Genomic DNA, 15,721 nt, shown 5'->3' with positions numbered 1-15,721 from the left:
GGCCAATATACCACGGCTGTCAGCCAATCAGCATTTAGGGCTCGAACCACGCCATTTATTATTGTAAATAAGCCAACATGATTATTCTACACTTATTAAATTGCTGTGTTTGAAATTACATGTGTATCACAGTCCTTTTTGCTGGTAGCAAGGACCTCTTTCTAAGGTTGTGAAGACTGAGTATTATTGTGAGTATTTATGGGTCTGTGTGCTTCTACGACCATATATTCTCATGTAGATGGGCCTATCCCACTGGCCACACACTGGTTGAATCAACGTTGTTTCCACGCCATTTCAAGGAAATTAAGTTAAAGTGGAATGGACATTGAATTGACATCTGTCCCAGTGGGACAGAATTCATTTACCTCAGGTTGTGTAGAGTGTGTACTGTACAAGTATGACTGTGTATCTGTGTGAAAGTAGAGAGTCCAACTCACATAGATGAGCCCGGAGAAGTACCTCTCCCGGATGTTGTGCAGCACCGACGCCTCGTTCAGGCAGGTGAGCTCGGCCATGTCCTCCACCTTACTGAACTTGGGAGGGTTCATCTTCTGGATATCATCCTTATTCACCGTCACCTTCTTCCCGTTGTCGGCCAGCTCTACCAGACACTCGTCCCCGTGCTCCTCCTTGACGCTCGCTGCCTCGAAGCCATTCTTCTCAGAGGGGATCCACACCAGCTTCTTGGCTGACCAGTCGGCCTGGGCCATGGGACTGTTGATGAAGTCCTTGTCCAGGAAGAGGAACTTCTCGTCCTCAGTCATCGGTTTTTTATTAGCCATATTGGTGGTCGGTGGAGGATCTTGGGTCTTCTAAGATCTTCTGTCTTTTGGGGGGGGGGCAGCTGGAAATGGGGATAGAGATAAGGGGGGGGGGAGAAATGTTAAGACTGGGTTGGATTGACTTGGTTTATGTGTTTATGGTTTGGCTAGTCATTGACTCTGAGAGAAGGGGGTTATGGGTCTGGGTCGTGCACGGCAACCACAAGGTCAGGGGTTAAGGAGTTTGAGTCATTACAAAAATATCAAAAGAAGTGGACTGAATCTAAAGGATTCTGGTATGAATTGCATGATTCTGTCTGTAAATACTTTCTCACACAGAAAACTGTTTTCAGTCCAGCACTTCCAAAACATACTCAAGGGGTTATTAACTAAATGGTGTATGAGTCAGACACTACATGTACACTCTCCTACCACTGCCAGCCATACGTCCACAGAAGGCATGGACACTCAAAGGGTTAACATTTCTTCATCCATACAGAAACTCCCAGAATACAGTAATCCCCCCCCCCCCCCCCCCCTCGGGTTTAGCCTCCTACACACACACACACACACACACACACACACACACACAAGGGAAACTACAACCATTAGTGCCTAGTTTAGATATGAAGATAGACTCTGGGAAATGAGTTCTAAGTAACTGTACCATATGCGATAAGGACTTACATCGATCTTCTCATCTCGTGTACTGTAGGTACTATACACTTTTACAAGTGAGGGGTTTACCCATACCCTAATCAGAAAAAAATGCTTCAACAACAATAAAGTCCATTTTTTTCTTTCCCTCTCTCTCCTGTGCAGCACCGTCCGCTACATTGCAGTCCCGTGCTGTGATGCCCATATATGGCCTGCTTCTCTGGAGCAGGCCTTTCGATGGACCTAAACAGCCAGGCAAGTTCAACTCCCAAACAAAGCCCTTATAGGGAAGAGTATGTCTACAGCTGGTCCACGCAATTTGGAGTTTACTCCAAAATGATAACACGGACAGAGAGGCAAAGCTCGTTTTGGGGGGGGGGTTCATGTTCATGGTTCCTGCTTCACATGGTCCCGCCACTGTGCTGTTCTCCTCTGTGGCTGTATAGTGTAGTGGAATGAGGGATGCTAGCTAGCTGCTGGGCTCTGAGTCATACCTGTATGAAGTGGAGCCACGGCAGGTGCACAGTTCTATGGCAAACTCAGTGCTAGTATTTTATCATTCAGTGCTGTTATGAATGCATTACTGGAATCTTGGTAATAACTTGCTGTGTTTAACACCCTAATAGAAACACCAACGGGTCAGTGGAGGCTGCTGAGGGGAGGACGGCTCATAATAATAGCTGGAATGAAATCAATGGAATGGTATCAAACATGTGATTTTCATGTGGTTGACACCATTGCATGGACTCCATTCCGGGCCTGACTATGAGCCATCCTCCCCTCAGCAGCCTCCACTGCAATGGATCCAGATCAATAGTACTACAGTATCTAAAGGATTCTGACATACTTTATCTTTTAAATTCCAATCAGTCTACGCAGACATAAGACATAACTCATGATAAATGTTGACCTTTGTACTGGTCAATCTACTCTTGCTTGATAAGATTCAGACTATAATAAATTGCACTACATCATGGAGTCCCTGCACCCATCATTCCTATCCAGCCCAGTCACAGTTACAGACTGTCACAGTTACAGACTGGCATGCTCTTTCTAGGACTAGAAATGGGAACTATGCGAACAAGTTACAAGTCCTCCTGGGAAAGATTGTCACTGCATCCCCTGGGACCAGCCAGAGCCAAACTACCCACAAAAGCATAAATATCCACTTAGCCAGAGTGAAACATTTTTTTGGGGGGAAAAAGGACATTGTCCTCTATCCTGTTCCTTATTTGCAATGGTTGTAGAGCACAGCACAGAATGAACTGGGGCCGTACTAATACACAACACAGTAGTCCAAGGTTGTGTATGAAGAGGAGACATTACAGCAGATTCAGTATGAACTATTTCCTTTACTGACTGAGGATAAGTGGACTTTTCCTGACACTCCCCTCCAGTACTGTCACTGTAGATGCAGCAAGACAAGTGTCATCACTCTCGAACTTTTCTGCACCTTTCAAACAATTTAGACCTCTCCCTCTACTACTTTTTATATCTATCTTTCTCTCTCATCCCTAATCCTTAACATTTCAGCCCCTTCCTTCCCTTCTTGTCATGTCAACGCATGGTCAGTGGTTCCTCACCCCCTTCTCTCCGTCTCGCTCTTCATCTTGTTGTGTCAACGCGTGCTCACCTTTGTTCTCAGCCAGCGTACACTGAGGACAGTGGTCTGAGTAGGTGGCTGACAGGGTGGCAGTTTGCTGATAGGAAGCAGTCCAGCTTGGGTAGAGACTATAAGACCGTACTTGAAGAGCATGATAGGGAGGGAAAATGAGGAGGGAGGATGAGGTGGAGGAGGAGAGGAGTCTCAGAAGATTCTGTTTGCCAACACTGTCAGGAGAACGAGGGGCAGAGGAAAAGAGAGTAGAGAAGAGAGGAGCGGGAGGAAGGGGAGGGTACAGTAAAAGTATGGTGAAATTCTCAGTAGCAAAGTTGGTCTTTCCTGGAAGCAAAGCCAGAAGATAAGAAATCACTTAATGTATCATCAGATAAGAACTAATTGATTGTCGTATCTAACCCTGGTATCTGGTACACTACAGCAATGTACAGCAAATACCTGAAGGAGTGATTGAGTCCTTGATACTGCTGATCTTTAAACAGAGGAGGCAACTGTCCAACTCATCACAGAATAGTATGATAGAGATTGAGCAGGAACTATTTTAATTAAATAGTGGAACCTCCTGTGGTCTTGCACACACATCCACTGACCTGCTAAGTTCCAAATAAACCACTGTTTAAATTATTTGTGTATGAATGGGCTGGTTGCCTGAATGGTGACCCCTGGGCCTGTGAAAGGCTTTACCCTCTCCCTCATCATTCCATCCCTTCCCTGATTCCTGGCTTCATTGCAAAAACGAATTTTCTAATAGTTACTGTACTATTACTAAGCACTGTATCATCAAGCCTTGACGACTCAAATGGATTGCACTCAGCTATGCCAGGATACGAGTTTGGCCAAATAAAGGTAATTCTACCAAACGATCACAGTATCTAACACATTCACTACTCTGGTATATCGGCTGGTATACTGTATCAACTAACACTAAGGCCCTGATTTTCTTGCCTGATGACTCAAAACTCTGCTCTACGTTCACTACATACTTCAGTTTGAGACTGCCATCATTGAAGTCGTTTGTGGTGATATCAAAGTGAGGTGTGTTGGACAAAACAAAGTCATCAGCAATAAGATCATTTCTAACCAAGCAGAGTATCAAAGTCAATTTTTTTTTAAAGTCTAAAAGCAGTTGGGTTTCTGGGACCAATCAGTACAGTTAGAATGTGTTTGTGTTCTAGAAATCGTCAGGGAAGTACTCGGATCCAGACTCATTGTGGAGAAGAAACCGTAGCGTTTGGCAGGAGCAAGGATTTTGGGTAGCCAGGCAGCTGATTTGCTGCGCTCCTGAGTCCTGATGAACTGCAATAGCCCCACATGTAAATACAGACACAGTTAAAACCGGGTGTAATGATACCGGATTCAAATAGATTTGCATGCTGAGGTATGTGATGAATAAACACTCCAATCCAGTACATCCAAATAAAAATGTACAGTTGTGTTAGGTCATTTAAACGCAATTAAGGTTAATGTTGTAACTACCTGCCCAGAGATAGTCAGAGTACCATGCATTTCAGTCTGGGGTTCTACTGCTATGGTGTCTTACGTGTTGCTTACTCCAAACACCTCTCCCTTTATTTTCTCCTGATAGACCTTCTGACCATGTTGTTTTCACTTGTGCCTTAGAGCTGTGCTTTATTTCACACAAAAAACTTGGATGAAAGTCGGTTGAAAACATAATTTCGATGATGCTGCAGGCTCTCTGTGGTGGATCGACAAAAGGCCGTCAAAATGAATCTCCAAAGTCAACCAGATACAAGATAGCTGAGAGGTAACAAAGTACTCAGACTGAGATAGAAAACCACATGCTTGCTTTACTCAAACTACCATGCAGCATAATCATACGATAACCACGTCTCCTGTCAGCAAACTACGAGGTTGTGTTTCAACATCGGGTCAACCTCGGCAACTATGATGACGACCCCAATGTCTTTCTGCTCACTCAGACATTTTCCAGTTTGATGCTGGTTTGTGTCACTGCAAACTGGAGAGGATACGACTCTCACAAGTGACAAGTCTACCCTGAGCCACCACACCGCAAAGTTCGGCATCAAGGCAGACAGCTTTAAAACTACCATATTAGGAGAACAGGAAACACCCTGGTTAGCGTTCAGCCTGTTTCTTCTTTCAGCTAGACAAAGTAAACTTCCCCTTACTATAACCTATGGCATGGCACTACTGGTGTAAATAATTCAGTCAAGCTGTTATTCCAAGCTGTTACAGTATAAATAACATGGCTGCTGGTTAGTGTATAGAAAGCATGGTAAAGAAAGGCAATTGTTAGGCAATGTTGTGCTGCACTAGCACTGATAAAAGGGAAAATGATAAAGATGGCCAACATAAAAAAGGTCACAGACTCTTTAACCACAGCATCATACGACTGCATCAGACAGGTGTCAGCACAGCAGTTACATTGTATCGGCTACCACCGATAGTCATTTCTTCTGGGGTGATTTGGCTTGTTCTGCATTTACATTAGAGTCATGCAAAACAGCTGTCAAAAGCATGCAATTGTAACAGAGACCAACAGTGACAATTGATATCCGATATCTATTTGCTGGTCATTTTGCTCAGTAATACATGCAGTGTGTGAAACCTAAACACATTAATTACAATATAGGATACATATGATAAACACAAATGTCAGTTTCAAGAGCCACAATCAATGTCGCTAAGCGTGCGTAATAAAAGTGCGCGCAAAACAACAAGTGCACCCTCATTCTCTCCAACTTGTTTAAAAGTAAAACAATGGCCTTGCATAAAAATAAATGACTTACAAGTTTGATGAATTCGAATCAGCAGGGGGGATTTGGAAAGTTATGGTTTGGAGCGTCCTGCGGTCGACAGGGTAGCCTACTCCAAAGACGAACAGTCCAAATTACCCTGGTAATTACCTCGCTTTACCATTTAAACCCGGGGGGTGGAGTCGCACGCGCAGACCCTCCTCTCTCTGATCTGACAGCATAAAAACATAAAATTCTACCGCAGAGCGCGAATGTACTGTCCAAGACGGTACTGTTTGAAAACTCAGTGGTACTGTCGTGTACACAGCGTGCTTGACGCTGAAAAGCAGAACGAATTGCAATTTGGCTGCGCGCACATGGGTAATTTAATTTGACGCGGACACACTTTATAGTAATGTGGTATGCATAGTATACTTCAGTCTCTCTTCATATTCATTTTCTTTCAGTGAGTTAATGGTAATAATTTAATATTATACCTTCATAGAAACTGTTGAATATGTGGGTGATGAGTCATCCAAGGACTATATGACCCTCCTATGGACCTACTGTGAGAAGCTCAAGGATGCAACAACATTGTTTCAGTATGATATGTTAGATAAAGGAATAAAGACAGACACCAATGTCAGGTTCAATAGCCTTGTTTGTGCATTGTACAAATCCCTACAACTGGAGTCCGGGGAACAGTCCGGCTAGTCGATTACCTATCAACTAGACTCCGTAACAAACATCTATAGTAAACAGTGGATATCAGTGTCATTTGTCTGTTTTTAAGGATGATGTTTAGGATTGACACTGTCACTGTCTCTTTCCAAATGGCACACTTCCATCAACACCAAGAGCCCTCGGCACACATCATATCACGCAGAACCTTTGGAAATGACATCAATTTAACTCAGACTTGGCTCCATTTTCTCTATTTTGAATTCTAAATCATGGAAATCTCAGTATATCCCATGGATATATATACAGTCTGTGTCTCTCCAGTCTGTCTGTTCACTTGATGGTACTCAGGCCTGTCAAAATAAATGATATGGGCAATTAATCTCAATTGGCTGATGTCCATGACACTTCTGATGATGTTTAATGGCACTTCGTCCCAGAGGTTCTGTGGTCCAGTCCCATTGACATACAGTACTATTGTATATACAAGGGTCCAGTCCCACTCCCAACAAGGCAGCCCAGCTGTTACCAGAGGAGAAAATCCATCTTGATGGACTTTACAGGAGGGGGAAGAGAGAGAGAGATTCCCCTTGATACACACTACTGGAGGACGAGGGAGGAAGGGGATGTGTCCCACGTGTTTGTGTCCCCCCATATTGTTACACACATCGCATTCCCCTCTTCTCCCTCTTTCCAGCTCCTCTATCTCTAGTCCAATGGAACGTCCTATATAAGGACACCTCCTGATTGGCTCAATAAATCACCTTGCTTTGTGATGCCATGACTGGGCCTCTCTCCGCTGCCAAACAGCACATCGCCATTGGTATGTGTGCAAAACGACGATGACAGTTCAAGGGACCAAGATGGAGGGGATGACTAGGGGTTGGAAACCTGCTGGCTGGGTCTCTGGTCAACATCAAGATCATGGAGGCTGGTGTGTAGTAAGGAAGGAGAAAGGAGAGAGAGAAAGAGAGAGAAATTCAGAGACGCAACGCACTGTGCCATATAAGGACTGTGGGGTCTGGATGGAATCTGGGCAGCTTAAAAGTCTAGTGCAGGTGGCCTGGGCCCCAGTGACTAAATATGGTCCAGCAGCAACGGTATTGTTCAAACAAGTAGGGGTGCTTCTATGGGGATAACTCTGCACTATTTACTTGTAGCATCTCCCTCTGATGACATCTCAGTGTTTTTTATCATAACATAAATCATTAGATAATATATCAGTCTTTGCTATGAGAGTTTTGGTGATCAGTATTGGTTATTATCAATATACATTCATATGATGTTAATGACATCACCTCAACAGATTAGCATACAATTTGTGTGTTTAAAGGGATCGTTCACTTTTGTGAAATGTCATCTTATTCCTAGGGTGTTGATTCCGTGAAGTTATATTTCATGATGTATTCGCGCTGACTATTTTCAAAGCGCCAGTTCTCCAGCACACACCACAGTTAGGAGTTATTTAGTCGGTATAGACTTTCCGCTCCCTGAGCCCTGCTCATCCCTCCACCTCTCCTCTCACTGCCGCTTTGTTTGTTTCTCGGTTTATTCATTGCCCTTTAATGACAGTGTAACAGACTGCATCTCAGGCAGTAGACATTATGTATGACCCAAGAAAAGTGGGAGGTGCGGGGGAGGGGGGAATGAAGGACGGAGGAGGTGGAAAACCCTGAGGGGATAAGTGCAGAAGTCAGGACGAGGCAGCAGTCCAGGCACGGCCTGTAGCTGAGAAAGAAGCCCTTCTGATAGGTCCGAGCCAAGACATACTCCCCTCCTCTGGTTCTCCAAGATGCCTGCCTCATTCAGCCTCAACTCATCTCTGACAGAAAGTGTCTGACTGGGGTTATGCGGAGGAGGTGGTGATGAGGGTGGGTGTCCACATTTCTGACTGGGAGAAGGTTACTTACAGTAGAAGAGGAAATGGACACCATTCCAGACTAGGGTATTGTTGTTGTTGATGATCACGCTGTTGATTACAAGGATGTAGAGAGATGAAGGGTTTTGCAATGTACAAGTACAGTACTTGGTGATTACATGGGCATGAACCATAAGTGCCTATCAATCTCGCCGGCTTTGTCCCTCACCTCCAAAAACGGCATAAAAAGGTCATGATTTATTGACACGAGTATTAGTCCATAACCAAATTCTCCTTATACAGCACAATCTGTATGGGAGCTGAAAACTATCCAAGACAAATACATATTTTCGGAGTTCTTTAAATCATTTACCATACATACACTTTATGTCCCCCGTGGCACCCCTGACTACCATTTGTAGCCATAGATGGACAAACAGTTGACAGAGCCATATGTTTGTAGATACATTTGTCCCCATAGAAATGTAATTGCGTTCTAATTTAAGCTCAGAACAAACAACGCTGCGCTCTGGTACAGTGAAGTAGCACTGTACTCAATCGTATTTATACAGATGTTGCACACACTTCCAATGTATAATATAAATGGTGGAACAATGCTACCTATTTTCAGGCAATCGGCCCAGTGAATAACAAGTCATAGTTCTATTTCCTCTGCATATATAGCTATGTATCTGTCTGAGAAAAGATTTGGACTGCCTGAGCAGAGGTGCAACCTAGGCAGGGCTAGGGAGATCCGCAGATAGAGCTGTTGCTCTAAGAATTAGCTAAAGAGTTCTAGGAATAGTGCATGGCATCACTCCTAGGGATGTCAAAAGCAGGTTGCTTCTGTAAAGCATCTTTGCTGTCACCATTGATACTGTGTCTACAGGAGCAGCAAAAATAACATCTCCATGAATTAACACTCAGTAAACAAACAGGTACAGGAACACCTGTTCATCTTATAGAATATGGTTAGCCATCATATTCATAACTAGTTTCTCTTTAGATGACTTGCCGATGCAATGGCAGGCTATTCAAGTCATGTCTTTGTTACAGTACAGTTCAGTACAACAACCTGTAACACTACAGTACAAGATATCTGACTGGGGAAACAGGAGGCAAGGTAAAGAAAGATGCTGGACTCTAGGTATAGACTTGAGTTTCCAGGGCTCCGAGCGATGTCATTCTCAGAGTGAGATAAGAATGTTGTGTTCCCTTTTATGGCGAAAGAGGAAATGAGGATGGTGGAGACGGGTGAGAGAGAGAAGAGAGAGGCCCGGCCCACGGCAGCAGCAGGCAGATGTTTGTGTGACCTGTGCTGAGTCTAGGCCACACAGGGACGTCACTAGGGTTCTCCAGCTACGGTTCTTAGCTGCACCACGGAACATGAGGAGGAGGGAGGGATGAGAGGGAGAGAGGGGGTGAGATAGAGGAAAATGAGAGAGAAAAAGAGAGGGAGGAGGGACAGGGGGCAGGTAAGGAGGAGGACGTTTCCCACTTCATAATCAGTTTAGGTCAGGGATCATCAACTAGATTCAGCTGCTGGCCCATTTTTTCTTGATCGGATGGTCAGGGGGCCAGAACATAATTACAAATAATAGACTGCAAATTGACCACAAGAAGCCCAAACAGATATATTTGACTAAAACATAACCATTTCAAACATTACTTACATTTGTACACGATCACATATACTGAGTATAAAAAACATTAAGAAAACCTGCTCTTTCCATGATATAGACTGACCAGGTGAATCCAGGTATGATCCCCCTTATTGATGTTACTTAAATCCACTTTAAGCAGTGTAGATGAAGGGGAGGAGACAGGTTAAAGAAGGATTTTTAAGCCTGGAGACAATTATCTGCCTTTGAACGGGGTATGGTAATAGGTGCCAGGCGCACTGGCTTGTGTCAAGAACTGCAACACTGCTAGGTTTTTCATGCACAACAGTTTCCGCATTTTTAAAGAATGGTCCACCACCCAAAGGACATCCAGCCAACTTGACATAACTGTGGGAAGCATTGGAGTCAACATGGGTCAGCATCCCTGTGAAACGCTTTCGACACCTTGTAGAGTCCATGCCCCGATGAATTGAGAATGTTCTGAGGGCAAAACGGGGCCTGCAATTCAATATTAGGAAGGTGTTCTTTATGTTTGGTATACTCATTGTATCTCTCGATCATGCGTGGGAATACTTTGGAACAGTTTTCCAAAATTAAAGTCACTTGGAGCTGATTTGCTGGTGTTTTTACAGTCTTGGGTGGCCAAATATATTCACTGCCCGTTGAGGAATCCTGGCTTAGGTAAATATAGGGATTAGTAGAAATATTGTTTTTCATTCAACTGATATGGAATGGATATGTCTCAGAAATAATTTAGTTGAGAGGGAGAAGTGGACGTTTCCCATTTTATCATTTAGATAAATGGATAGATTAGTGAGTATTTTATAAAATTATATAAAGGAGGTGGTAATTTTGGTTGGAAAAAAAAGCTAATCTCTGTGGTAATTATATTAATAGAATAGTGTTCTCAGTCAATTTACCTGGTAAAATAATGGTAAAATAAATCTATAAAATAGACCTACTTGTGGAAATGTGAAAGCAGATAGGAGTTGCATCGTAAAGGGCTATGTCTACTTGGCTTGTCAACAATATGTCAATTTCAAGAGATTTAATACTAAAAGGGTGAATCCATGCTGATTCTGGGCTAAAGTGTCTCTGAATCTGCATCCACTACACTGTTATCAGTTGTTTGAAATCTCCATCATAACTTTCCTAACATCAGAGAGGTAGACTACGTAGATAAATCAACAGAAGTCCACAGGGGACATTGTTCCAAGACAACTTCAACCTTTTAGATTTTGGCAGCACTGGGAGAGCATTGCTCAAATCTTTCCTTATACAGCAACAGTACTGGGCTGACTGTAAACGTGGAAAAAAAGGGTTCCAAGAGGGTTCTTCGGCTGTCCCCATAGGAGAACCCTTTTTAGTTCCAGGTATAAACCTTTCAGGTTCAAGAGAGCACCTTTTTTCTCCCAAAGAGTGTATGGTCATCTGGCCTTAGAGATAGAATTTATAGCAGCCATTTATCAAGTGAGAGAAATCAGCTCTTGTAAAGGAGTTTTATGCACTAGACTAGTTAGATTACATGAGAAACGTGATAGCCCATAGGCCTGCCTGCTATGTCCCAAACGGAACCCTATTCCCTATAATAGTGATAACGAATCCCTATAGGCCCTGGTCAAAAGTAGTGCACTATAAAGGGAATAGGGTGTCATTTGGGACACAAATGGATAGATGTGATAGCAGGCAGGCCTAAGTCTTTCTTTACATGTGAGCTACAGCATATTTATATGTTATGATCTACAGTACATGCCTATCTATATACTAAGACCATGAGATAACACTTGTATAAACATACTATACTGACTTCATAAATGTCCGTTTTGTTTGTCGTGACCACAATAGATATTCGAGACAGTTTATTGCACTTCTTCAGTGGAAGGTGTTTATCATGGAGTTTTATGAGAATGTGGGAGTGAAGATACAGTATTCAGGCATTTTCACAGTGTATACAATACATGTACTGGTCTCCAGGCAGAATTATTTTGTGCTACTATAGCCACTGTGTGATGAAACATATAACAGTTATAAAGGGATAAACCCATTGGCTATAACATTAGACCTAATACCAAAGTAGAAATGATTACCTATAGATCCACATCAACAAAATCAACATGTGTAGCCTAGCCCTAAAATTGAATAATGACATATATGCTAAAAATGCTTTATTAAAGTAACAATGTATTAAAACAACAATTTATTTGAGATACATCTTCATGAGCAATTGGCACATCAAACGCTTACTACAGTATGTACAGCTTTGCGGACATAGCAGTAGTGAAGAACAGACTACATTTACAGACTCTCAGGGAACAAACAATTGGCCAAATGAAATGAAATTCAGACCTGTTGGTTTGAACCTGTTTTGGCAACATTAACACACACTACTAAGGCTTTCCTGACATCAACTGCAATTTTTTAAATCAAAAAAAGAATAAAATCACTCAACACCCCCAGTTCCAGTGCAATCTGGAATGACAGACAGGACACACCTGTGTTAAGACTCAGGACCAGGGAGTGTGTTAGGGTCTCTGGTCATAGTAGCAGGTGCTGAGCCCCTGAGAAACAGCTTCCCTCCACTGTCTCCACTGCTGCTTAGGAAGTGGGATAGCAAGCCGTACAGTAGAGGCCTGAAAACACACAATACGTACAGTTGAAGTCAGAAGTTTACATACAGTGGGGCAAAAAGGTATTTAGTCAGCCACCAATTGTGCAAGTTATCCTACTTAAAAAGATGAGAGGCCTGTAATTTTCATCATAGGTACACTTCAACTATGACAGACAAAATGAGAAAAAAAATCCAGAAAATCACATTGTAGGATTTTTATTAATTTATTTGCAAATTATAGTGGAAAATAAGTATTTGGTCAATAACAAAAGTTTATCTCAATACTTTGTTATATACCCTTTGTTGGCAATGACGGAGGTCATTGTGATTGGCATCTAAACTTTCATAGTATTACCACGACGACCGGCAACAAAGTTCGTCTTTCAGTCACAAAGGTGGGTATAACCAATGAGGAGATGGGAGAGGCAGGACTTGCAGAGCGATCTGCGTCAGAAATAGGAATTACTTCTATTTTAGCCCTTGGCAATGCAGCAATGCAGACGCTCGTTGACGCGCACGAGCAGTGTGGGTGCAATAATTGAATAACAGATTCCTACATTTATTTTGCCGCAGACGCGACGTGAGCGGTGTAGTCAGGGTATTAGGTTGGAGTCATTAAAACTCGTTTTTCAACCACTCCACAACATTTTTGTTAACAAACTATAGTTTTGGCAAGTCTGTTAGGACATCTACTTTGTGCATGACACAAGTAATTTTTCCAACGATTGTTTACAGACAGATTATTTCACTGTATCACAATTCCAGTGGGTCAGATGTTTACATACACTAAGTTGACTGTGCCTTTAAACAGCTTGGAAAATTCCAGAAAATTATGTCATGGCTTTAGAAGCTTCTGATAGGCTAATTGACATAATTTGACTCAATTGGAGGTGTAGTGTACCTGTGGATGTATTTCAAGGCCTACCTTCAAACTCTGTGCCTCTTTGCTTGACCTAATGGGAAAATCAACAGAAGTCAGCCAAGACCTCAGAAAAAAAATGGTAGACCTCCACAAGTCTGGTTCATCCTTGGGAGCAATTTCCAAATGCCTGAAGGTACCATGTGCATCTGTACAAACAATAGTATGCAAGTATAAACACCATGGGACCACGCAGCTGTCATACCGCTCAAGGAGACGCATTCTGTCTCCTAGAGATGAACGTACTTTGGTGTGAAAAGTGCAAATCAATCCCAGAACAACAGCAAAGGACCTTGTGAAGATGCTGGAGCAAACAGGTACACAAGTCCTATATCGGCATAACCTGAAATGCCGCTCAGCAAGGAAGCCACTGCTCCGCCATAAAAAAAGGCAGACTACAGTTTGCAACTGCACACGGGGACAAAGATCGTACTTTTTGGAGAAATGTCCTCTGGTCTGATGAAACAAAAATAGAAATGTTTGGCCATAATAACCATTGTTATGTTTGGAGGAAAAAGGGGGACATTTCCTATAGAAAGTGAAAAAAGCATGTGCGAGCAAGGAGGCCTACAAACTTGGCTCAGTTACACCAGCTCTGTCAGGAGGAATGGGCCCAAAATTATTGTGGGAAGCTTGTGGAAGGCTACCTGGAATGTTTGACCCAAGTTAAACAATTTAAAGGCAATGCTACCAAATACTAATTGAATGTATGTAAACTTCTGACCCACTGGGAATGTGAGGAAAGAAATAAAAGCTGAAATAAATCACTCTACTATTATTCTGACATTATACATTCTTAAAATAAAGTTGTGATCCTAACTGACCTAAGACAGGGAATTTTTACTAGGATTAAATGTCAGGAATTGAAAAAGTGAAAAAACGAAGTTTAAATGTACTTGGAACAAGTGTATGTAAACTTCCGACTTCAACTGTATGTCTTTACTAGGCCTAATAGTAGTATAGTTTTCGATCAGGATAGGATAAGTCTTTCAGGTCTGGAATCAGTTTCCTGTGGCCTTTTATGAATTATTTCTAGATAAACTTACACAGATCTGGAACTGGGGTCCTCCACCACTTTCAGCTCATTCGCCATGAACTGTCTGTCAAGTGGTACCTCAGGTTGACCTGATTCTGAAAAACATTGATTTGATAAGGTCATAAAATCCAACTTGCAATTGAATAACGGTGAACCTACCAATGGCACTTATATCTAGTTCTGAAATTGATTGTCATATGGTTGAATTGAATGCATAATATTCACCTGCGGTCAACACAGACGCTGTGTATCGATACTTGTTGAATTCCAGGTACTCGCGGATGAGCTCGTTGATTAGAAGGTTGTCGTGCGACAGCGTAGGACGCGGCTCGCTCTGATCGTCGAGCGCATTGAACACCTCAGCTCTGATCCGAGCCTTCAGCTGACCCAACACACCTCGAGACTCTAGGCTCTCTCTCAGAGCTGGGAGAGAAGATAAGCTGTTGAAAATTGTATCTTAAAAACCTCTGCAACTTGTGGGGACATATTGATAACGTAGACTTAAGGTGTGTTGTGCTGTACGATAGCCAGGCAAACTTTGATAGCTAGCTAGCTAGCGCTACCTACTGTCGTCTTACACTGTGCGTTGCACGAACTATGAAATAGTTGCACAGTTCGCTTCCGTTTTAATAAATGTAATATATACTTTAAAGTGAAAGAAAGGACAATGCTTACCGCATTTCAGTTCCGTTATGGTCGCCATTGCAACAAGTATAAACAAATGACGTTCGTGTCCCTCACCGAGTTCAAAGGGTAAACTGTTAGCTGCACAAGTTAACTTTTGCTCCCACCTAGTGGTCTAACTGGGTTACTTGCCTGGGCATTACCAAATCGTTTCCCACTTGTTCCCACAGCGACAAAGTCAAAGTGGTCTATGTCGTAAACATTTATGAAAACAAAAATGAGCTTTTTGTTCTTAATATAAGGTCAGGTATAGGCATGATGTTAGCAGTGTGATTAAGGTTAGGTTTAAAATCACATTTTAAGTAGATTTTATGACTTTGGCTGTGGTGACTAGTGCCTTTACTGTAAGTAAATTATGCCTAATGTCTGCATCGCCGCAGGAGGTTGGTGGCAACATAATTGGGGAGGACGGGATCGTGGTAAAGGCTGGAGTGGAGTTGTGAATGATATTTGAATGATATCAAATACATCAAACACATTCCATTTGCTCTGTTCTGGCCATTGTTATAAGCTGTCCTCCCCTCAGCAGCCTCCTGTGGTCTGCACACCCTGTCAATGAC

The 15,721-nt window shown here is 42.6% G+C and overlaps 2 protein-coding genes across 8 annotated transcripts in view; both read right to left on the bottom strand.

Annotated features, from left to right (window-relative positions):
* Positions 1 to 6,113, bottom strand: part of myh11a (myosin, heavy chain 11a, smooth muscle) — a 39,070-nt gene extending 32,957 nt beyond the window's left edge. The window contains exons 1-2 of one of the 4 annotated variants that reach the window (XM_031799932.1): positions 5,808 to 6,113; positions 438 to 844 (exon numbers count right to left, since the gene is read on the bottom strand). In XM_031799932.1, coding sequence (XP_031655792.1) covers positions 438 to 782 — 345 coding nt within the window. In that variant the 5' untranslated portion in view covers positions 783 to 844; positions 5,808 to 6,113. Of the gene's footprint in view, positions 1 to 437; positions 845 to 5,807 lie in introns of those variants that run through there. The other 3 variants (XM_031799931.1, XM_031799934.1, XM_031799933.1) reach the window with 3 other exon arrangements.
* A 5,645-nt stretch (positions 6,114 to 11,758) lies between these two features.
* On the bottom strand, positions 11,759 to 15,281 carry cep20 (centrosomal protein 20). Of its 4 annotated transcripts, none has more exons than XM_020477606.2 (5): positions 15,153 to 15,281; positions 14,703 to 14,900; positions 14,488 to 14,572; positions 13,448 to 13,475; positions 11,759 to 12,544 (listed from the first exon to the last, which is right to left on the bottom strand). In XM_020477606.2, exons 1-5 carry the CDS (start codon positions 15,178 to 15,180, stop codon positions 12,437 to 12,439), a joined length of 447 nt encoding a protein of 148 aa, XP_020333195.1. In that variant the 5' UTR covers positions 15,181 to 15,281; the 3' UTR covers positions 11,759 to 12,436. The 4 variants fall into 4 exon arrangements, with proteins under 4 accessions (XP_020333195.1, XP_031655752.1, XP_020333196.1 ...); XM_031799892.1 differs by having other exon boundaries at positions 14,703 to 14,917; positions 15,153 to 15,235; XM_020477607.2 differs by lacking the exon at positions 13,448 to 13,475.
* Positions 15,282 to 15,721: the final 440 nt, after the last annotated feature.

Source organism: Oncorhynchus kisutch, linkage group LG20 (genome assembly GCF_002021735.2).
Source record: "Oncorhynchus kisutch isolate 150728-3 linkage group LG20, Okis_V2, whole genome shotgun sequence".
NCBI lineage: Eukaryota > Metazoa > Chordata > Actinopteri > Salmoniformes > Salmonidae > Oncorhynchus > Oncorhynchus kisutch.
The sequence above is the reverse complement of the archived record's forward strand: the minus strand, read 5'-3'. Positions and strand labels throughout refer to the sequence as shown.

Bases quoted from the DNA above. Each gene is read 5' to 3' on its own strand.
- cep20 (XM_020477606.2), bottom strand. From the start codon at position 15,180: ATGGCGACCATAACGGAACTGAAATGCG. The intron at 14,901-15,152 runs GTAAGCATTGTC...CTTCTCTCCCAG, and splicing joins CATAACGGAACTGAAATGCG to CTCTGAGAGAGAGCCTAGAG. The intron at 12,545-13,447 runs GTAGGCCTTGAA...GTGTGTTTTCAG, and splicing joins AAGAGGCACAGAGTTTGAAG to GCCTCTACTGTACGGCTTGC.